The 24,223-nt window shown below is 37.0% G+C and overlaps 1 protein-coding gene across 8 annotated transcripts in view; it reads right to left on the bottom strand.

The window, feature by feature from the left end:
* The window catches only part of LOC126977174 (uncharacterized), a 30,272-nt gene extending 14,006 nt beyond the window's left edge, over positions 1-16,266 (bottom strand). The window contains exons 1-4 of one of the 8 annotated variants that reach the window (XM_050825879.1): positions 16,072-16,266; positions 10,897-11,036; positions 6,504-7,295; positions 5,767-5,902 (exon numbers count right to left, since the gene is read on the bottom strand). In XM_050825879.1, the coding sequence (XP_050681836.1) occupies positions 5,767-5,902; positions 6,504-7,295; positions 10,897-11,013 (1,045 nt within the window). In that variant the 5' untranslated portion in view covers positions 11,014-11,036; positions 16,072-16,266. Of the gene's footprint in view, positions 1-5,766; positions 5,903-6,503; positions 7,296-10,896; positions 12,008-16,071 lie in introns of those variants that run through there. The other 7 variants (XM_050825887.1, XM_050825880.1, XM_050825885.1 and 4 more) reach the window with 7 other exon arrangements.
* Positions 16,267-24,223: the final 7,957 nt, after the last annotated feature.

Here is a 24,223-nt window from a genome sequence, read left to right as displayed (position 1 = left end):
AAAGTATAAATAATTTTATTTGATGAATCTAAATGAATATTTCTTATCATGTCGCTAGATCAGATTTTCTTATCCCCGATTTATTAATATTAATCTAGTAACTATTTATTATGTAATTAGCTAGTAAATATCTGCGAAAACTTGTAAATATTTTCCTTACTATTATTGTATTTAGCTGTAACTTTTCCAATAACAATAAAATAAAATAAATGTGATTCAGCAAAAAATTATTGTTAAACTTAAAATAAATCTTCAAAGAAAATCTAAGATATGAATTTTTCTTTCTGTTTTATTAGAAATCGTTTATGAAGGCGTTATATAAATAAATAGATGATATAAAAATAATAAATAAAACGTTTAAAATATATCGATACAAAGTTGAACATCACTATGCACATGTGCCGCATATGACACGAGTTTTGTGAAACAAAAACAAAAACTCCCATGAGAAAGTTGTACAATTCTCTCACGTTTCCACTTTGTTGTTTTATAATTCATTGAGGTGCTAAGCCCGGACTTAAGAATCTATTTTATTGGTTTTACTTGATGTTAGCGCATTCGAGAAGAGATACTCGTTATTATGGCTGACAGAAAAAAAAGTATGTGTGTACTGTATGCACGCAAGAAGTTATACTTCTTTGGCCTAACAAAGCAAAAATCTTTAAAATTATTAATTTCTTGTGCTATTCTACGTTTGTAGAAGGAATAATATTGTAAAAATCTTGCAACGATGGCTTTGACAATTAATTATTAAATAACGAATACGGCTGTATGGGCTTGAACCCTTTGCCTATCCTTATAATGGACGAAGAAACCAAAAAAAAAAATAACGAATGTCGCAAACGTCAGAAGACTTTAGGAACCAACTTCACCCTACTGTTACTTTTGTGTTACAGTGATGCGCGCGCATCTTAAAATTTAACTCTCATCATTTTTTCATAACGCGCCTAAAGAAGTATAACTTCAAAAATAGACATTTTCTTATATATTTTAAAAATAAGGATAGTTTGAAAGAGTTAATAGACGTGAATCGTTAACGCTACAAAATCTAAACCTATCTGGATGGATGAACCATTGTTTTTTAATGATTGCGTCCGAAAGGTAACAAACTGAACCTTAGAACTAAGGCGAACTAGAGATCAATAAGGCATACTTAGATTTTGCATAATCTGTGATTTCATTTATTTACTCATTTGACAGCTGAAATTATGCTGAGCTTAAGTTAAGACAGCCCAATGCAATAGTCAAGTTCGCGTTTATCATACTCGGCGATGTTTTATGTAAGTAAAGTCTGAGCAAATTCTAAGTACACTCTATATATAGAGTGTACTTAGAATTAGCCTTAGAGACTTTACTTATGTAAAACTTAGCGGAGTGTAAGCTTAGCATGTGATTTGTTTTTTTTTTGTTTTTTATATGTTATAATATAAGAGGAGGCAAACGGGCAAGAGGCTCACGGGATGGGGAGAGGTGAGGCAACCACCCATGGACGTCCGCAACAACAGGTGTGTCAAGAAATGCGTTGCCGGCCTTTAAGGTGGGAGTATGCTCTTTTTTGAAGGTCCCTAAGTCGTATCTGTTCGGGAAAACCGCAGCCGGTAATTGATTCCACAAAGTGGCTGTGCGAGGCAAGAAATTTCTAACGAAATGCGCGGTTGTGGAGTGCCAGACGTCTACGTGGTGCGGGTGGTACTTTGCACGTAATGTCCGGTGATGGAATTCGGCCGCTGGAATCAACCCGAACAGCTCCTCTGAGCAGTCCCGTGAAAAATGCGGTAGAAGATGCAGAGAGAACCCACATCTCTATGCAATGCCAAAGAATCAAACCGATCGGAGATGGCTTGATCGTCTATGATTCGAACCGCTCTTCGTTGTATGCGGTCAAATGGAAGAAGCTGGTACTGTAGAGCACCCGCCCAGAGGTGAAAACAGTACTCCATGTGAGGCCGAATTTGGGCCTTATAAAGTTGCAGACAGTGGCTTTAGTGGAGTACTGTCTCGCCTTACTGAGTACACAAAGCTTTTTTGGGCCAGTTTGGCCTTCTCTTCCAAGTGACCAGGGAACTGAACGTCACTCGATATATCGACGCCAAGTATGCCAATACAGGCTGTGGCAGTTGGAGGTGTGATATCGAATCGAGGGGTTACGACAAAGGGAGACTTTTTAGTGGTGAACGCGTGTCTTCTTGGGGTTGAATCGGACTAAATTTTGTCGGCCCCATTCCGAGACTTTGCAAAGCAAAGTCACGCTTTCAGATACAAGTTTGTTCCGGTCGTCCACATAGCAATGAGTACTGCTGATTTGCAGCATATCATTGATATGCAGAAGAAGCAGTGTAGGGGATAGCATGCAGCCTTGCGGGACACCAGCGTTTATGGGATTTAAGTCGGAGCATGCACCGTTGATAACAACCTTGATGCTCCGATCAGCCAAGAAGCTAGCGATCCATTTGCACAACTTCTTGGGAAGCCCATAGGATGGCAGTTTCGCTATAAACGTTTTATGCCATACCCGATCGAAGGCCTTCTTCGACTCAACCACTTGCGCCCATTTATGGGTGAGGTATGCAAGAAGATCACCAGCTGAGCCACCCTGACGGAAACCGTACTGGCAGTCACTAATCAGCTGGTGCTCCTCTAGGTATCTCAAGAGCTGGCGGTTGATGATCGACTCCATTACTTTGGAGAAAATGGAGGCAATGGCAATGGGGCGGTAGTTGGACCGATCCGAGCGTACACCTTTCTTAGGGATCGGGTGCACTAAAGCCGCCATAATTTCTACTACTACTACTACTACGCCTGATTAGTAGGAGAGCCGGAAAAGACGGGTAAGGACCGGCGCCAGTTCCGGAGCACATGTCCGCAGCACTATCGGGGGAATGCCATCGGGCCCGCTCGATTTGTGATTGTTCAAGGTGAGAAGCGCCTTTAGCACGGCGCCATGCCAGATTTTTACCTCCGGCATGTATGAATGGCACCGCGGAATATGCTTTGGTGGTGCACCTTGGTCATCCAGAGTCAAGTTGGACGCGAAGAGGGATCCCAGGAGATCAGCTTCGCGTCATGGGCCAGCGAGTCATCATCCCTGTGCAGTGGCGGAATGGCTGGCTGCCAGAAGTTTCCTTGGACAGCCTTGGCGAACGACCAGAACGCACGAAATCCCGAGGGAAGGCGTGCAAGTTTCTCGCCAATTCTGCCAATGTGCTTCGACTTCGCGTCAGCAATAACTCTTTTGAAGGACCTGGAGGCATGGTTGAAGTGTTTTTTAAGTTCGCTGGAATTCACATGGTATCTAAACCACCGCATTGACCCAAGCCTGGTAGCACTCCTGCTTTCGGCGAGAGGCCATGCAGGAGCGGTGAAACCACGGATGGTACCTGCCACCGATAGGCACAGAGGAGGATAGAATGAAGAGTTCCATACCTTGCAGTACCACATCACTAACAGCGTCAGCAGCGGCATATGGATCACCCAGCGAAAAACAGATCTGCCTCCACGAGTAGGATGCAAAAAAGCACCGCATCTCGTCCCACTCTGCTTAATTATAGTGCCACACGCGGCGACCGCCTAAGAAGCGGGGCCCTGTTAGGCGCGTGATCAGCACGTTGCTCCGGATCAGGCAGTGGTCCAACGATCCCAGAGGAGGGTCAACGGAAACTAGGTAGCCGTCCGGTTGTGAGGTCAACAGAAGGTCCAACAGTGAAGGTGTATGATCTTCCACATCTGGGATTCGCGTTGGCGCAATAACCAGTTGCGTCAGACCATATAGCCGGCCAGCCTCTGCGTTACCGCTATGGGACTACTATACTGACTGCTAGACAGTCTACACGCAGCCAGATGATGGATAGGTCCTGTCCTTCAAGAAAACTCAGGCGTCGAGAACAAACATCATCCCTGACGTAAATGCACACGCCAGCCCGTGGTATAAAGGAGTGTTCTAAATTATACCCCGGGAATGAAAGGTAAGATGAATCAGACAGACAGGATATCTGTGTCTTGGTTAAAAAGAGCAGGGCCGGCTTCGCCGTCTCCAGGTGAAAGTGGACGGCATTTAAATTTGAGCGAAGCCCCCTGATATTGCAAAAGTCCACAGCCAGTGTAGAGGAGGGTGGTTTCAGCCTCCTGCTCTGTTTGCCCCGAGTCAGCACAGATTTGCCCCCTCCAGAATGCGGGGCAGCCTGGGCAAACACTATTAGGTACAGGCCCTAATTGTGGACGCCCATGAACGGATTCTCCAAGACAGCATAGCCTGGTACCGTCCTGGAGTAGTCTATTTATTTATTTTTAGTTCGTGCTGCCATTTGTATTTGGGAGGGGGGGGGGGAGGGTGTGGGCCTACCCCACTCACCGGACGAAACACAGCGGCATAGCCGCTATTTCACGCCGGTTTCGAGTGGGGGAGTGGTATTTCTCCGGTCGTGCCGGCCCAATTCGGTTGTGTCCGTGAGGACCCAACAGGGCATTATCACTCCAAAATTATTATCATTAAAAAGGCATAAAAGACATTTATTTTTTCAAAATTGATTCCTTTAGAATTCTTTTTGATGTCATTTCTAATATACTAGATACTACTATCGCTTCGGAAACAAATGGCGCTCTGAAAGAAAAGAAGTGGCGAAAGAAACTCTCCCAGCATTCTTTTAATAAAATACACAATATTGTACTGTCATTGCTATTGCCATAAAATAATCATAATCAAGTCCCAGGCTGTCCGATCACTTAGATTCAGTAGGTGTAGTTGTGCAGTAGGATTTACGACATTTAGTAAAACATTTAAATATATTTATAGATAATGCCTGAACAGTGGCTGGGACTTTATTATAAAAGTGTATACATTTACCCTTAAAGCTATTATGTATCTTATGAAGCGTACTAGAATTAGTAACAAGCGGTCCCTTATTTCTACAGTTATATATTTAACAGCTGAAGTTCGGCTTGTATCACACTCAGCTAAGTTGTACCTAAGTAAAATCTAAGCAAATTCCAAGTACCCTCTATAGATATGATAAGCCTAAGACTCCGTTGTCCATCCGTCTGTTTGTCTGTCTGTGGTCGAGTTGTATCTCATAACCGCAATAAACGGTTGAACTTTTGTCTTTTATCTTAAGACATTTTTTATTATAACCGAAAACCACATTGTACGACAACTTTTAATGTTTTTAAGAGTTGTTAAACATACTTCAACAACTATGTTTTTATTTCCTTCGTAGTATTAGGTAAAAAGAAGCATCTCTGTGCATGAAATAGTGTCCGTAAACACGCGTCTAATAAGTGTGGGGCTGCGGTAGCCTACGATAAATTTTAAAGCGATAAACGAATCAGATAGAGAAATGCCATCGAAAACATAACTTTTACTTCCCCCCCGGCTCCTTTGCAATGGATGCCGGCTAGATTATGGGTACCATACCACAAGGGCGCCTATTTCTGCCGTGAAACAGTAATGTGTAAGCATTTTTGTGTTTCGGTCTGAAGGTCACCGTTGCTAGTGAAATTATACTGGGAAAATGAGACTTGACATCTTATGCCTCAAGGTGACGAGCGCAGTTGTAGTGCCGCTCAGAATTTTTGGGTTTTTCAATTATCTTGAGCGGAACTGCATTATAATGGGCAGGGTCAATTACCATCAGCTGAACGTTCACCCGTATCGTCTCTTATTTTCATAAAAAAAGTTAGCATCCTGGTAAGTATGCATAGGTTTTTTTTGTTCAGTAATAGGGCTTCATTCGCCATCATTACTCATTACATTATATATTTCTAAATCCTTACCTCGTCTACCGAACCTCGTTTCGAAGTAGTTCATGATGAAACCCAGAAGTGAATCTTCTTTCTGCTTGAGGCAGACATCACAATAATCCCTGTTGATGTTCACTGGCTCTAGATACTCTTCGACAACTAAACATTCCTAGAACAATTTTTTAGAATCAGAAATAGCAAAACAAGCCGTATGTGCACCTGTCTATTATAATGCAATGCAGCCGAGGATTCTACGAAAACCCAGTTTTTACTTGAGACATGAGCATGCCTCTTACCAGTGGGTCTAGTCCTTATAAGTCCTTGTAACACCAACAATAGTTCAATTCTGGACGCGGACTTTTAACTTAAAATAGCTGGGACAAAGCATAACATTATATAAGTATTTAATCACGTTTAAATTAGCAATATGATTAAATTCATTATTTTTTTATTTTATATTTATTTGAAGAACGAACAAAGCTCTGTCTTCAGATAAATACTGTTCAAAAGTGGGAAACTGCTAATTAAAATTCGAAGATGAAAGGAAAACTTCAGCTCTTTGAAAGCTTTAAATAATTGCATTCGATTGAATGAACTTGGCAACGTTACTTTACTATTGCAGCTTAAATTGACTTGAATTTTGTGTGGCTTTTTTGTGTTCCTGTCCTTTAGAAACATCGAACGACTTCGTGCAAAAAAACAATTTTTCACATTGTTATATTTGTTCAGAGATATTGGGAATGTTATTAATATATATTAGTTACCCTTACCTTATTTTTTACATCACTTGATTCATCTTTTTGTACATGCACAGAATCGTACATGTTTGCCAAATCATTATTTTCATAAAAGTGTCCATCTTTATCATGATTCATTTCTCTTATCTCTTCTTTTTTTTCTGTAACTTCATCAGGTTTTTTGAAAAATGGAAATTTAAGTGACTGAAATAACTCCTGTAATTTTACCATACATGGTTTTACTTGACCCTTGTTTGACTCAATTTTTGATTCACTTAGATCGTTGTAACATAAATCTTCATACAAATGATCTTCAATTACATTCTCATTAAATTCTTCAGCAGTCGATAAAGACCTATACTTAGGTCTGGAGTCCTCTTTTTTGGGCTTTTGAATATAAATTTTATCATTTATCTTTATTGAATAATAACCTCTATCCGAAGGGCTTTCATTTCTAGAAAACTTTGATTTTAGTAGTGGATATTCGTAGGAACTTAATCGAAAAAATCTTTTTGGCTTCTTGCCTGATCCAGCATCCATTGGCACATAAGAATTGACTTTATCCTTCTTGTTTCTGTACAAAAAACTCTTCGGTATAACAATTCGTTTTAAAATCTCTTCCACAGTATCCTGTTGACTTATTTTTCTTACGCTTACAGTTTGATACGGATTATCATTTAAATTAGTTTCTTTTATAACTATTTCATCGCGTTTTAAGCATTTCATGTATTTTTCTGGGTTCGATTTCATATTTTCAATTAAGTCAATGAGTTCTATAGCATTCGACTTTGGCTGCCACAATTTCACAACTCCCTCGGTAAGTCCCTGAAAGTTGTTTATCAAATGAATGTCGAAGTTTACTAGATAAGTACCGTTATAGAACTTTGCAAAGTTTGATTTAGATAAAGTAATTTATAACTGTAAGTTAAATTAGAATCTTCTTTGGTTATGTTTCTAAATTCGAATGAATATGGCCAATGTACTTAAGCTGTGGCCTATAAATTATTCCGGTCTATATTTTACATTTTTAAATTTTTAATATTAAAACATAATTCATGAACAATAAAAAGCGTATGTATGAATGACGTATCCATATATATGCCCGAAAATATAAATTAAGAAATATGTTTTTTAATATTAAATTTATAATTTCAGTAAGAATACACCGTTGGATTGGCAGCGGTGATAACTTTCTATTTTTTTATGACAATAAGAGACGGGACAAGCAGTACGTTCAGCTGATGGTTATTGATACGCCCTGCTCATTTCTCAGGATTCTTAAAAAACCTAAAAATTCTGAGCTGAATAACAGCGCTCGTCACCTTGAGACATAAGATGTTAAGTCTCATTTGCCCAGTAATTTCACTTGTTACGGAGCCCTTCAGACCGAAACACAATTAAATTACTTTTTTTTATGAAAATAAGGGACGAGACGAGCAGGACGTTCAGCTGATGGTTATTGATACGCCCTGCCCATTAAAATGCAGTGTCGCTCAGGATTCTTGAAAAACCCAAAACGGCTTCACAGCAAGAATAGGCGCCGTTGTGGCCCATAATCTAGCCGGCATCCTGTGCAAAGGAGCCTCCCAATGACATCTATCAGATGACATGAAAAATTAGACTCGTATAAAAAATATAAGGTGAACTTCAAACTATATATTCTCGTGAAATCTTTTAATGTTCAATGTTAAAATAAGATACATTTAAAAAAAAACAAGCTTTTTTTCTTTTCCACTAAAAATATGAGAAAAAACTTGCCATATCATCTGATATTAAGTAATCAACGCCCAATAGCTCTTGCAATAATTCACAAGCTGCTGCAGTTTGAAAGAAGCCACATACTACTAGTCATATAGTAGATAAACATGTTTTCATGGATACTTTTTCTACAGGAGTGGGAAGTCTAACGAGAAAAAGTCCTCAAAAATATGAGGTCGCTCCAAGAAGTCTACAAACATCTCAGAAAGGATGTGGAAGCTGGACTGGTTGGAATGGTTCATTAACCAAACCTGCTACAATAGCACTACCAGAAGCTACAAGGGCATTACTGATCTTTTAAAAGGCATAAAAGGCATTTATTTGATTTGTTCTTGTTTCGCCCCGGGTTTTTGTCCCACATTCCTGTTTCGTCCCACGATGATTTTTATTCCTGTTTCGTCCCACACTTGTAAAATCCTTGCTACGTCACAAACGCTTATATTCATTAGTTCTGCCATCTTGATTCCGAAGTCCATGCATCAAGATGAAGTTGGAGAACGCGGTAGATAAAAGTTAGTATTTTAAGCCACACTAAAACTTACTTGTTTAGCGGGCACACGTTGTACACGTTTTTTTTTTAGATATTGAGTTTTTAAACCAATTTATATAACAATTTGAATAAGTAAAATTTGAATTAGTTAAAAGGCTCCTGTTTCCAATAATTGATTTCTGGTATTGAATACTAACTCGTTGAGTTCATTAATAATAATTAAAATTGGTTCCTTTAGAATTCTTTTTGATGTCATTTCTAATATACTAGATACTACTACCGCTTCAGAAACAAATGTCGCTTTGAGACAGATGAAACGACGCAAGAAACTCTCCCAGCAAATTTTGTTGCTTACTTCATAACGATCTAAAATCATATCATATCTAAATATCGTAGTGGAAAGGCCGGAAGTTCCGTAGTCAGTTTCCTAGTATGTGGATAAAAGTTTCTTGAAAACAGTAGATGTTGAAATAAAATGAAACAGCTCTGTAGAACATTCGTTGGAGTCAATAAAAGAAGATGCAAAGTTGAAGATGGAAGCTAAGTACTGAATAGTAGATAAGCGACAATGAAAGCAAGGGGAATTTTCGATTGTGTCAATGTGACAATCATTCCCTTGTCTTGTAATTCGAGCACTCAATAGAATATATCTTAATAAAAATTCAGTATCCTGATGTTTGTTTCCAGTGAACTCCAAAACTAATGAATGGATTTTAATGGGGATTACTTCATTAAGAGCAGTTTAGAGAGATATGATAGTTTTTATTTCGATTTTGGACACCCGGATGACGACATCACCATCGCGAACGCGACACCCACACAAACACCGACACAGACACGCACACACCGCCTTCGCAGGCGTAGGCGCGGTCAACCACCGCAAACCACTGGCACTCGTCACTCTGACGATGGCCAGCGGCCCGCACCCTAGATACACCACACATTGTTTTGATACCCGACGAGACGTTAGTCCTCGTCCTGTAATCGCTTCACTACACTCGCTCACACACGGACTGACTGACGGACTGACATACACCACTTACACAATCACAAACACACTCCACAATCAGACACAAACACAAACATACATGCACACAAACATTTACACTACGTACATACATACAAACACACATACATACACACTTACATACATTACACAAAACATCACCACACTCGCCGGCGAGTGTGTTCTTATCACCTTTTCATCTTTCATCTTCACTTCATCTTCATTTTCATTCTCTCTCCTTCCCACAAGCACACAGCCGGTCTGAGGTTCGAGTCTCCTTAGGAGACGCCCCGCGACACGAAAAAAAAAAGATTTTGGACACATAATTAATTTTTATTTCCAATATTTGTTTTGTATGGACATATTTTCTATGAGAGAATTTATTGACAGTTCTGCTGTGAAACAATTTCATTATAACAACAGGGAGTATATTTGCTGTCGGGTCAGCTATTAAAGTATAAACACGAAACGCAGTATTATCGACAAAAGTTCCAGTATCGGCGATTTCTTGGCGCTTACACGTTTCGTTCCACGTACTGAAACAACTTGTTGCTTCTATAAGACGCTTAGTGTTAAGCATAGAATGAATGAGTTGACGATAGCTGTCCTTAACTCGTGTTACAATCAAGGTGAGAGGTCTGATACTAATAATACTTCAATTGCCCAGCCCCTTGCATGTGGTGGCTCGGGCAAAAACTGGTGTGTATCTCGCCATTTATACCAGTGGGAGGCTCCTTTGCACAGGATGCCCGCTAGATTATGTGTACCACAACGGCGCCTAGTTCTGCCGTGAAGCAGTAATTTGTAAACATTACTGTGTTTCGGTCAGAAGAGCGGCGTAGCTAGTGAATTTACTGGGCAAACGACAATTAACATTAAGATTAGACACTCAGAGTTTTTGGATTTTTGAAGAATCCTGAGCTGCACTGCATTAAAGGCCGGCAACGCTCCTGTGATTCCTCTGGTGTTGCAAGAGAGTGTGGGCGGCGGTGATCACTTAACAACAGGTGACCCGTACGCTCGTTTGTCCTCCTATTCCATAAAAAAAAAATGTTATGGCCAGGGCGTATTAATTACCATCACCTGAACGTCCTGCTCGTCTTGTCCTTGTAAAAAAAAATAGACGAATGCGACGCTTCTTCAAAAAAGTGTTAATTTAAGAAAATTCTTACCAATAATTTACGCCCGTCAATGCACTTCTCGGTAACCAGATCAACAAATTCCTGTTTCTCCCACACTTGTAAAATCCTTGCTACGTCACAAACGCTTATATTCATTAGTTCTGCCATCTTGTGAAGCACTGGGCTCAGAGCTGAGGTGTGATATGAGATCAAATATTATTTTCCTAAACTATTTAACCAAAAGGAGATGACAAGCGCTTGCTGTGTTTCTGAGTCTATGAATATCTGTAGGTTTGTTCCTCTGTGGAGTTCCGTTCTAGAGACCAATCCCTCTATTTTGTTTCATATTATACCTACTATTCTTGCGAGTTTAACTTAACATAATTATAACAGTTCGGTTTTGTAATTTTCTATATTAATTACTATTATTATTACAAAACGGAACCATTTTTTTCACTACAACATGTGTAGAATATATTATTAAAGTATTTTCTTTGATTAACACGAGTGTTACACATTTAAATAAAACACTTTTAAAGGATTAAAACGTGTGTAATTGTAACGGTTTTACATTAGATTATTGCGTAAAAGTTACATTTTTATTTTATTTTAGTTAACCCGTCAAGGCAAGCATATATACACTCAAAGGGCAATAGAGAGGAGATCCGTAGGAGAACCAAAGTTACCGACATAGTCCAAGTTATTGTGAAACTGAAGTGGCGATGGGTGGAACACATAGCTCGACGGACAGATGGTCGTTGGGGCAGTAAAGTCCTCGATGGCGTCCACATGGATGGACCGACGATCTGGTCAAAATCGCCAGAATACGTTGGATGAGGGCAGCGCAGGACCGATCGACGTGGAAATCTTTGGAGGTGGCCTTTGTCCAGCAGTGTACGTCTTTCGGCTAAAGATGATGACGAAGCATATTTTTGCAAAGCACTTCATAAATCGCATAATTTAGAAACATGTTAAGTTGCAGTAACCTTGATAGAAAATTCGATGTTATATTATAAAAAACCCTAGGTCATCCAATTTTAAATAATAAACAAGTGACGAGTTTTTAAAAACGTATATGTAACTTTAAGTTATATTTAAAAAGAAGGAAAAAATAATTTTAAGAATTTAATTCATAACGCTTAACGAACATTCTAATCGGAGCTGCAAACTCTTCCCTGCCTTGATATATAAAAGTGTTGATTTTTTTTTAAACTAGTTTTATTGTGATAATAATAATTATTATATGCCCTTTAATTAGCCTATTTGAATCATTGTTTAACTTCTATAAGGTCATTTTGATAATCATTTAATAATAATAATAAAATATTTAATTAGCAGCTGAAAACTTATAAAAATACAATAATACTTACTTAAAGATAACTTAAATATAAACATAAAACATAATAAGCTAAAAATACATTAACATCAGCTGCAAATAGGCACAAGCTCGGCATATGCTGACACTCATATTAAGTATGTACAGCGCCGATCTTCCGCTTGAGCCACTCTGGGACCTCGTAGCAGCCCCAACACCTATAGTCTAATAAACATTATTGAAATATTTTTGTGAAGACTTTTTTCATTTGCGACTTTCTCGGTGTAACTCTGTGACATAACGTCGCATCCGAACGTTACTCGCTCTGTGGTACATCTCAACCGTCAACTAACTGTCAACTATAAAATAAACACTGTCAAAATAATGAGATTTAGAACACTTCTAAAGCCACTTTATAGTTTAATAACAATAATTGTTATTTTCGCATGCCACACCCAGTTGGTTAAATACTCAAGGCATCTAAAGATCAAATGGTACGTGCTAATTAATGACGCCATTGTGAGCTATATTCTTTGATAACGTACCGATGTACCAATCTGTTTAGCCATTATAATGCGATTTATTAAATAGTTGCATTAGGTATAATATCGTGGGTGTATAAAGCTAGATAAATAAATGAAATCGGTTTATTAAAGATGAAAATGTATTTCTACTAAGGAAATATATCCCCACGTGAAAGTGTACAACCTCTTTTTCATAATTAAACCTCTTACATGTCTAGCTGACCCAGCAAACGTAGTATTGATATAAAAGTCGATATTAAAATAGCGATACAAAAGTAACTGTTGATCGTAGATGGGTGAAAATTTGAAGTTGTGTGTATTTTTTAATGCTAACTCACAATCAAACAAATTAAAAAAAATGTCAAAAAAATAATAAAAACAAATCATGTAGACCACCCTTAACACTTAGGGGGATGAAAATAAATGTTGTCCGATTCTCAGACCTACCCAACATGCACTCAAAATTTCATGAGAATCGGTCAAGCCGTTTCGAAGGAGTTTAACTACAAACACCACGACATGAGAATTTTATATATTAGATAGATTATAAATAAGTATGGCAAATAAATAAGGTATATTAATAAGGTGGACCAATCCCACCTGATAATAATTCTTCATATTAATATTGTATACTTTTATGAATGTAATAAGAATATTATATATATATATATATATATAGTCCTTTGGTTTATATAGAATCCACTGTAATTGTATTATACGAAATGAAAACTAACAATGAGAATATAATTTGCCTCACTGCTGCAATGAATAGTAGGCATTATCTGATATTATGTCACATCTACGTTATTCATCTGTTTTAGGTCAAAGAGACTTCAGAAAAAATCCCATCCCGTAACACTTATCAACTGGATAAGGGTTTGCGGGATGGGATTTTTGCGAAAACTTAGCACATTAAATATTGTATTAAAATATAATGCTAATTCATTTCTGACTTCACATAGTCATTAGAGATGACCTTAGGAATGTCTGGTTTTCAACTTCAAAGTCAAATTCTAATATTTTTATTCAAAATAGGATTTAAAATCACGTCAAAAACTACCACCCATTCAAAAGAGACTGCCTGACCTGAGAAGAATGGCCGCAAGAAACTCAGGGGGCTTTTTTTTTTTAATATAAAATATGGATTACAATGTAATAATATCGTACAATATACATTTATAATTGAAGAGCCTGAGGGTGTTCGCTTTATTCCCAGTCTGTGGTGTTATTAAGAAAATCGCTTATGATATAATAACCTTTCCCACACAAACGTTTTTTAATTTTCTTCCACACATTTATTTTGTACATATTCTGGGATCATATTATAGAAGCATATCCATCGCCCAACAAAAGACTTACTAACTCGACCCAACCGAGTAGTAGGCATAACAAGTTTATGTTTGTTCCTCGTGTTAACATTATGAATGTCACCTGTCATGTTCAAAGCATAGTATTCCCATAAAGTTTCACCGTGTATAGAATCATTTGTGGGCTTAGTGAGGCATTTTATTTTGTAGTTGTAGTAGTATGCTATAACATAGTTCGACATGCTCACTGAATGGCATTGCTTGCGGCGGAGTCGTTTACCGGGCCGTCTCCTTCCCTCAAATATGTGCGAAGGAAACGTTGGCTGGTCCATGTATCAACTCGTGAACGGGTGCTGCTTGTGGTGCCAAGTCGACCTGTTATAGTAAATAAATCATTGTATTCGATTTCTAATTGTGACAGTAATCACGACCATCATGTTCACGAAGCATCCTTACACAAACAATGAGTTCAAGATCTAAAGGTTGATGCATCCAACATACGATAATTCATATTTACACATTCAATTCCGTATTACATATTTTGCATGTCAATTGACAAAACATATTGGATTATCAATAATATTATGTTAACATCTTAAGTACAATGTTTCCTGCAAATAAAATTTCATTTCATTTCATTTTATTTACTTTTTATGATAAAATTTATATTATTTAAACATGATTCATATTATATTGAATGCAGTACAACTTTAACAACTTTAACCTTACAAACTAATCTGTTATATATATCACAGCCATTGTAAAATAATCTATTGACTGAAAAGAGTGGCCGTTGAGTTTCTTGTATGTTCTTCTCACGAGCTTAACTTTTTCCGAACATAATTTTATGGTTTATTCAGTAATTTAAATGAAATATTTACAGTGACGATTCAAATTTGAATACTTTTTATTTGACTTTGACTTTTACACTAACTCAAAATAATTCTCTTAACAAACAAATTATCTTTTAATCATTATTTTATCCACCTTCTTATCATAAGTTGCACCAATCAAATTTAAAACCGTTTGTAATGAAATGCTTCAGTACATCGGGCGCATGATTCTCGACGGGCATACATTAATTATGCTGATTATAATATATACTAGGCCTTAGAGTAAGGATTGGCTGCTCTCCAACGACGACCTATATAGCCGAGTGGTTAGCGATCCTACCTACTAAGCTAGAGGTCCCGGGTTGGAATACCGGTAGTTGCAAGCATTTATATGATGAATATGGATGTTTGTTTCCGAGTCATGGATGTTTTTATGTAAATACATACATAAATATGTATGTTTATATGTATTTATGTATGTTTAAGTAAGTATGTTCTATTAAATATATCGTTGACTTGCAACCCATAACACAGGCTAGATACCCTTTTTCACGTTCACGTGAGTGTTCACGTTTGTGAGACACCAAAATATCGTAAAGAACGATTGTTAGCTATGAATGACAGGTAGCCTTAAGACCCACTAATCGTCAATCGGGTTAATAACAATTATAAATAATCAAACTAAATGAAAACTCCTGAACAAGCAGTACATAAACTATATAACATCATCCACGTGAACAAAAATATTCATAAAAAATATAAATAAATTGAAAACTACTGGGCCCAACTATGTTAAATTTTTATGGGACCAAATGGCATCTATTAGACATCGAACTAAAGAAGAAACACGTAAATCGGATCATAAATCTCAGTGTAATCAGTGTACATACATGAAAAAATACCAATCGAATTGAGAACCTCCTCCTTTTCGAAGTTGGTTAAATTTCTTAAAGATAATTGCCGCAATAATTAAGAAGCTATTGTTATTAAGTAGTGCGGTATATAGTTGGAGCGCAGCGGAGACTAATCCTTAATCTAATTATAAAGATTATAGTAACCACACAAACATTTTTAGAAATCTCTCTATTTCTCAAAGGTGTTTTTTGTACGAATGCCACAAGTATCACAATTCCTTATCATATTTAAGATTCATATTTCATATTATTCTTATATTTGTGTAGTTTTCTATTGACGAAAAATACACAAATTTCTTACAATTACAGATTATCTGAAAAATTTTTACAGACTTTGGGATTCTGTTGAAGGAACATAATATTATACTTTCCCCAACGAAGGACTTACTAACTCTACCAAGTGGAATTGTAGTTAAGCGAAGTCTCAAGCACCTTTTCACAGAATATGATAGTTCTATACACTTTTAACCCACATAGCAGACACAACACGTAATGGTACTATCCACAGATATACTGTAGCTCAGAGTATGGACACAGAGATGACCGGTTTAATTAACTAAATTGGATCTTCTGTGTGTACCTACGAGACATAATATCGTCTTACTTCACTTAGTTATAACTAGCTGACACGACAGCCGCTGTACTGTCTATAAAAAAAGTGTGTGTGTACTTATGTATGCACGCAAGAAGTTATATTTCTTTGGCCTAACCAAGCAAAAATCATTAAAATGAATTATTCCACGTGCGATTTTAGAAAGAACAATTTTGTAAAAATCCTGCAAAGATGGCCTTGACAATTAATTATTAAATAATGAATATGGCTGTATGGACTTGAACGCTTTGCCTGTCCTAATAATGGACGAAGAAACCAAAAAAAAACGAATGTCGCTAACGTCAGAACATTTTAGGAACCAACTTCACCCTGTTACTTTTGTGTTACAGTATTGCGCGCGCATCTTAAATTTTCACTCTCATCATTTTTTCATAACGCGCCTAAAGTAGTATAACTTCAAATATATGTCGGGAATAATGCAGTCTAAAGCCATCGGAATTATGTTGTCAAAACTATTGAGTTAAAAATGAAGCAAAAACGTATTTCTGAATGATTTTATAATATATAGTAATAAAAAATGGTATGTGTGTAAACAGCTTTACAACAACATTAGAGCTTAATAATTGACAATTTTTTAAAGTATTAAAATGGATAAAGTATGTCATCCTTAAGAGATAGACATATCCCATCGCGGACTTTTCTGTAGATCTATATAAGATACACAATACCATCATATATTATTTTGTTATATCTCAAACCTGTCTCGATACGCGATATATTTAAGTATCACTACAATTACTGTAACATATTCTTTGGTATCAGAGTGGCAGCTTCCAGCAAAACCAAAACGTAAATTATATGCGGTATGGAGTGACGGTTTAGAAAACTATTTATCTTAACAACTATGTATGTTTTAAATAGTTGTCGTCGTAGTAGTCTTGCCATAAATACTGAAACAAGGAAAAAATATCCTATTGCAAATAACATTTATCACTCTTATAGTGTTTTAGCTTCTCGGAAGGAGACTCGAAACTCAGACCGCCTGCACACTAGGCTGGAAGGAGAGAAGATCACTAACGATCTAATATATCTGATAGTCCAATGGACTCCAGATTTGAAGAGGCTTCGCACTCGCCGGTGAGTGCGGTGATATACGAGTATGTGTGTTTGTAAATATGTGTTAATGTATGTAAGTGTGTGAGTACTAGTGTGTAGTGTTATTGTAGGTGTGTGATTTGTGATGTGAGTGTGATTTGTGTTAAACGATTACAGGACAAAATTTTATCTCTCAGATAAATCAACTTTGATCCATAATAAACTGTAATATTTCACGGCTGAGATTCGATCCCTTGATCTCGTGGTGTTTCGGCTTCGCAATCACAATGTTTCACCCACTGGTCCAATGACCGTACCATTGGATGCAATACAGTCCTTTAAACGTTTAGGCCAGTTATCAATAGCACCAGCACGAACTCTTTCCATGGGAAAATTCTTCACTGCCAGTCGTACGGATTGTTTTAGGGACTCCAAATTATCATGGCGTTTAGTGCAAGCCGTACTCTCTAAAACAGACGATAAATCATAATCCAGTGGATTAAGAGCGGGACTAGACGACGGCCACTCAGCTCTGATGAAGTCCGAAACGTTCGTTTCCAACCAAGACTGCGTAGACCGAGCTTTATGGCCCAGCGCCGTGTCTTGCTGGAAGGACTATTCTTGGTTACTGGACGTGGTATTGTTAAGGGGCTTCACTACCTTCTCAAGAATGGTATCTTGATACACTTGTGCCGATGTTTTGATACCTTTTTCACAAAAGTATGGTTCAGTCACTCCATCATAGCTAATAACCTCACCAAACCATCACTGAAGTCGGATAATGCCCACGTTGCACTCTGCCTAATTGGGTTGCTTCCTTAGAGCTTTGAGCATAAATACGGTCATGTTGTTTGTTAAAATGTTGCTCAATTGTAAAAAAAATCTCATTCGAAAATTAAATTTTTCTGTGAGCTCCCTTCGCGCTTAGTAGTTGTTTAAATTTCACCACACAATTCTTTTTAAAGTTATCAGTTAAGAAATTACCAGTACGTTTATTATATGCTGCAAATCCTAAGTCATCTTTTAAAATATGCGACATGGTTATGCGGTTTCATTAGGTGCAATTTATGCTAAGAGAATGTTGGCGTCGGTGATCACTTAACACCACCCGTACGCTCATTTATCCTCCTTTTTCCATAAAAAAATCTTCATCTCTGATTTACATTTCTTCGAATTCTTTCCCTTACTGCTTTGACCACCTATTTCGAACGAGAACTACGTGGACTGCTAAATCTTTTTCTGTCACAAACAGAGGAGGTCTCATTGTACCTTTTAATAGTCCGGTACACAAACATTTTACTTATACCAATAATGTAACACTAATAGTATAGTAATAATATAATATAATAGTAAGAAAAAATGATTTTATTTAAAAAAAAGCGCAGTGTGCATATATTAGAAATATTTTATGAACAAACATGAGTAGTAACCCTTTATTTTGATAATATCCTGAATTATCACGCATTATTTATTTTTAATTTTTTAAGTTTTTTTTTTGTTATATTGTAATGTCATCGGGCCTTAATAAGCATGCCAAATTTCGAAAAAGTTAATCCGACGTTTTGAAGGGGGTCAATATCGTGTTCAAAGAATCCGTTACATACTAGCACACGTATGAAGCTAATAAAAGCGTATTAAAATCGTATAAATTATGCCTCAGATCATACTCTGGAAGAAACTCGCCTCTAGCGCTTAGTCTACGCGTACAAAATCCATGAAATCCGAGTAACAGACTCGTTAAGTAAATTGACGTTGAAATGAAGCCACGACTAATACCGTATTGAAAGACCAATAAACGATGACGAATATTATATTATTAAGCGTACTAACCCCGCAGAATAGTAGGGCTGTCAAGTTCACCTTTTAGCAAATTTATAAATATGCCTGGTGGGATAAATGAAATAAAAAAAATATTAAGCAGAAAATTTTAATCAACTTTAGATTTTAGTAGGTACATGTATAATAAAATAACCTGCGTATTACAAGTAAACGGAATATATTTAAGAATACTTTGTGTGGTAATGTTTACTATAACATTTAATGCTTTCTTCATGATAATACAAACTGGGAATGGAGCGACCGCGGGCAGGCCGCAGAGCGCATCCGCTCATGGCATGCCATTTAACTAATAAATTTTGGATCGCAGACCGCATGCCATTTAATTTTTTTTTTTTATGAAATGAAAAATAAAAAGCCCTCTGACTTTCTTGCACCCGTTCTTCTCAGGTCGGAGGCATATTTAGGAATGGATTATTCATTTATTTAGTATTCATTACTCAAAATCAAAGTCAAATAAACGTGATTTAATTAGCCTTCAACTAAGCGCTTTTGAATCGTCAATACAAATATTTCTTTTAAATTACTTGCCTTTATTTTGCCCTGTACTTTCCCCGGGGTGTAAAAAAAATAGGGGAGTCCCAGGCCCATGGGTGTCGTAAGAGGCGACTAAGGGCTTTTTAGAAGTGAGAGAATCACGCTGCCGTGTTATGACGTCAGCATAATTGGGCCAGACTCGTCCGGGTTAATTACCACACTCCCACAGAATACCGGCGTAAAGTAGCGGCCTAGTGCCGCTATGTTTCGCATAGGTTAGTGTCGAGGACCGGAGACCATCTCTTTCTTATCCTCCAGATTTTTTAAGCGGCAAATCGTGTATGGCACAAGGCGCTCTTCTCAAAACTTCCATCATTTGGGCTTCCCGAGAGTTTGTGCAAGTGGACCTCCAGTTTCCTCAATGGGCGCAGCATACAGGTCGTTGTCGACGGATTGCTCGAACCCGAAGCCCGTGAATGCTGGAGTGCCCCAAGGCTGTGTGCTATCTCCTACGCTGCTTCTTCTGCATATCAATGATATGTTGGACACCTCCAACATACATTGCTATGCAGACGACAGCACTGGTGATGCGGTATACACGGGTCATGCAGGTCTCTCTCGGGAAATCGTTGACCAGTGCCGGAAAAAACTTGTGTCTTCTATCGAGTCCTCTCTCGAGAAGGTCGCGGAATGGGGTAAATTCAACCCCCAGAAGACTCACTGAAGTTTGCGCGTTTATCACTAAAAAAAACCCCATTTGTCGTATCACCGCTCTTCGACAACACTTCCCTTAAAGCCTCGCCTAGTATCGGAATACTGGGTCTCGAAATCTCGAGCGATTGCCAATTTCGTGGCCATCTGGAGGGCAAAGCCAAATTGGCTTCAAAGAAGCTGGGCGTCATCAGTAGAGCACAGCAATACTTCAAGCCGGCCCACATTCTAGCGCTCTACAAAGCGCAGGTCCGGCCACAAATGGAGTATTGCTGTCATCTCTGGTCTGGCGCACCCCAGTATCAGCTCGATCCATTTGAAATTAGTCTGTAAGGTCCAATATATGAGTCGTGTTTAAATAATACAAATTATTTCATAAAAAGTACATTATATTCAATAAGAGATTCAAATCTTTTTGACGACCTGTATAGCCGAGTGGTTAGCGATCCTACCTACTAAGCTAGAGGTCCTGGGTTCGAATCCCGGTAGGTGCAAGCATTTATATGATGAATGATAATAATTTATAATTTTATTTATAGATGTTTGTTTCCGAGTCATGGATGTTTAAATGTATTTATGTATGTTTATATGAATTTATATATATTTAAGTAAGTAAATTGTATTAAATATATCATTGTCTTGTAACCCATAACACAGGCTATATATGCTTAACTTGGGGCAAGATATTTTGTGTAAAAAGTGTGTCAATATTATTATTATCAATATTATTATGCTTATGATCCACTGACCTGTTTAAATACCACTGGACAGGCTGTTCCGTATTATGTTTGACAGTAATTTATTTGTGCCTATTTGAAGCGCCACTCGCGAGCGTCCAGAGAACTAGTTTTGACGTATAATACAAATGGCTGCGAGAGAAGCCTACAATACTCTGAAGTATTCTTGCATTTTGAATTAATTTCGGTCGTTCTCCGTATATCTTTCATAGCTTTGCACTTCAGGAATCAACGATATAAAATACACATTTTCTTTGTAAATAGTTTTCCTATCGATGTTTGTTTAGCTGAGGTTGTCATCACTAGTTTTAGTACCGCAGACTCTCACTACATGACCAACAGCGCCAAAATGGCGAATATCAAACAGGCACAAAAGCACTTTGACAGCCGCCAGTCCAGTGGTAAATAGTAGAAGCTCAGTGTCATGATTGGTTTATTCGGACGTATAACGTTTCCCGCGTATATTTGCAAGGTTGCTTGACATTCAGAAAACTTCAGAATTATCATTGTTTTGACAGTGTTGTCAACGAAATAGTCTACATTTTGCATATTCTTGGTTTATTCTCAGGTATAACTTTATACCAAGTTTATTTGTCAGGGCGCTAATCTTTAAAGTAATCACAATAAAATCATACAATTGAGCTACTATTGTTGTTTATTCCAACAATAAGATTTGTATAACTGGGCTTGTTTAAATAAATAATGATAAACAATTACGACTGGCAACCCTAACAACAATTATAAATGAACGATGAATGTTAATTTGCATTCAATTCGAATGAGAATTTTAATATTTATAGAAAACTTTCGAATCGAGATTTCCTCATCATATTATTAAGTTTTTCATTCAAATACATCATTTAAAATAATATGAATTGTGGCTTATCTCCGCTGCGCTCACTCCTTACTTCCTCAGAACAAAAGCATTTGTGTTACGGCAACTATTAGATGTTTGTGTGCGTGGCATCTTGACACTCAATGGCATTTTATAACTTTTGTAAGATACGCTTCGAAATAAAAATTAATAAAATACAAAATACTTACTAATGCTACGTGATCCCAGTGTCTTGCTTATTACTTGTACTATTATTTTTACAAAAGGTTTACTACGCAACCCGGCATTTTGGTTTCAATTGTAATATATTTGCAATGTTTAACAGAACATTTGGCACGTCAACGTCACACATTGTTCGAGACTGGCTCGATTACGCCCATTAGTAATTTAACGCACTTTGCGACTATGCCTGCGGAGGAGTTGGAGCGCAGCGGAGGCCAAACCTTAATCTAAAATGTAGACTTAAAAATCACCACTTTAGCTTTGGCTGTTATATATTCTTGCTCGATAAGCAGCAATGTGAAACATTTACTCAATTCAGATTTTATTCGGACAGTGACAGTTGACAGGCGACTAAGAAGAAAAGTGTGCTTACATTGTCTTTACGCACACTTTTTCCGTTCCGATATCAGACTGCGAATGGTATGTCCTTATATTATGTGTACAGAACGTCATTGGTATTCTTGGTGAAATATTGCTTGGTAATAATATACCAAATGCCAAATCTCTACGAATCTTATATATAAAATTCTCGTGTCATAATATTAGTTACCTTACTCCTCCGAAACGGCTTTACTGATTTTGATATTCATTAGGTCTGAGAATTGGCTACTATGTATTTTTCATACCCCTAAGTGATAAGGGTTGTTCACGCTTACCGTTTTTTTTTAATTTATAGACAATTTCTTTTATTTTTATTTTATAATGCTGAATGCATTGACAAATACGTACAACTTCAAATTTTCGCCCTTCTACGATCGATAAATCGAATCGAAAATAGTTCTACTATTTTTGTATCGCTATTTTTACATTATTCTGTTCCATTCACAAAACCGCTATAGGGTTGCAAGGTAGCAATCGAAAACAATAATGGTAGTAGGTACGATATATTTCGTACGTCTGAGAATCGGTTGCATCTATTTTTTATACCTCCAAATTTTTTGTTATTGAATTTTTTTTAATTACTTTATACAAAATTTGCCTGGTCAGCTAGTAATATTATAAATTTGAATGCAAGTTTGTTTGTTACGCTTTCATGCCTAATCCACTGAACCCATTCTGATGAAATTTTGTATACGGACAGAATAGAGCTTTGGAAAGGACATAGGCTACCTTAAATCGCGACATAAAGAGTTGGAGAGGTTGAAATAGGAGATGGAAGTTTGTGTATGGAAGTTCGTTATTATTGAAGATGACACCACGAAACTTTGTATTCAGGCATTTGATTAGAAATAAAAAAAAAAACTTTTGTACACATCCTTATGATTAAACAAAGGATGGATAAACAAAATAAATAAGAATGAATAAAAATAAGCATATAATAATTAACTGGAGCAGTATGTTTAAGTATATCATTTGCAAAGTATTCAATAATAGCTTTGCTCAAAGTTACTGTTCCACGCGGACGAAGTCGCGAGTAAAAGCTAGTTATATCATAATTTTCGCTTATAGGTAATTGATCATCTTTTCTAATGAAAAATTAATGTGTGTTTACTATGAAATTTATATAATAAAAAAAAATAAAAAAACATTCTACGTATTACATATTTTTTCTTTTTTAAGATAGTAAGGGACGAGACGAGCAGGATGTTCAGGTGATGGTAATTGATACGCCCTGCCAATACAGTGCCGCTCGGGATTCTTGAAAAACCCAATAATTCTGAGCGGCACTACAATTGTGCTCGTCACCTTGAGACGTAAGATGTTTTATTTTTATTTATTTATTTAATTGTATAAAGAAACTTACAGCTATTTATATTACATAAAGGTATGATAATCTATAAATATTACACTAGCCAAAATAGTTCCTAACGATGCTTATTACATAGTGAAGTTTTAAGACTTATTAAAAATAATTACAAAAAAAAAATACAAAAGTTTAAAGAGCCATTAAATTCACTGATACAAATATAACCTTTAGATGCCAATTTCTTTAACAAAAGATACAAAATCGTACTTATTACATCGAAATATGTCATTGTGTGTTCTGCAAGCTCTGATAAGAAATCTAATCTTACAATA

The sequence above is a fragment of the Leptidea sinapis genome, chromosome 44, assembly GCF_905404315.1.
Source record: "Leptidea sinapis chromosome 44, ilLepSina1.1, whole genome shotgun sequence".
Classification (NCBI taxonomy): domain Eukaryota; kingdom Metazoa; phylum Arthropoda; class Insecta; order Lepidoptera; family Pieridae; genus Leptidea; species Leptidea sinapis.
The sequence above is the reverse complement of the archived record's forward strand: the minus strand, read 5'-3'. Positions and strand labels throughout refer to the sequence as shown.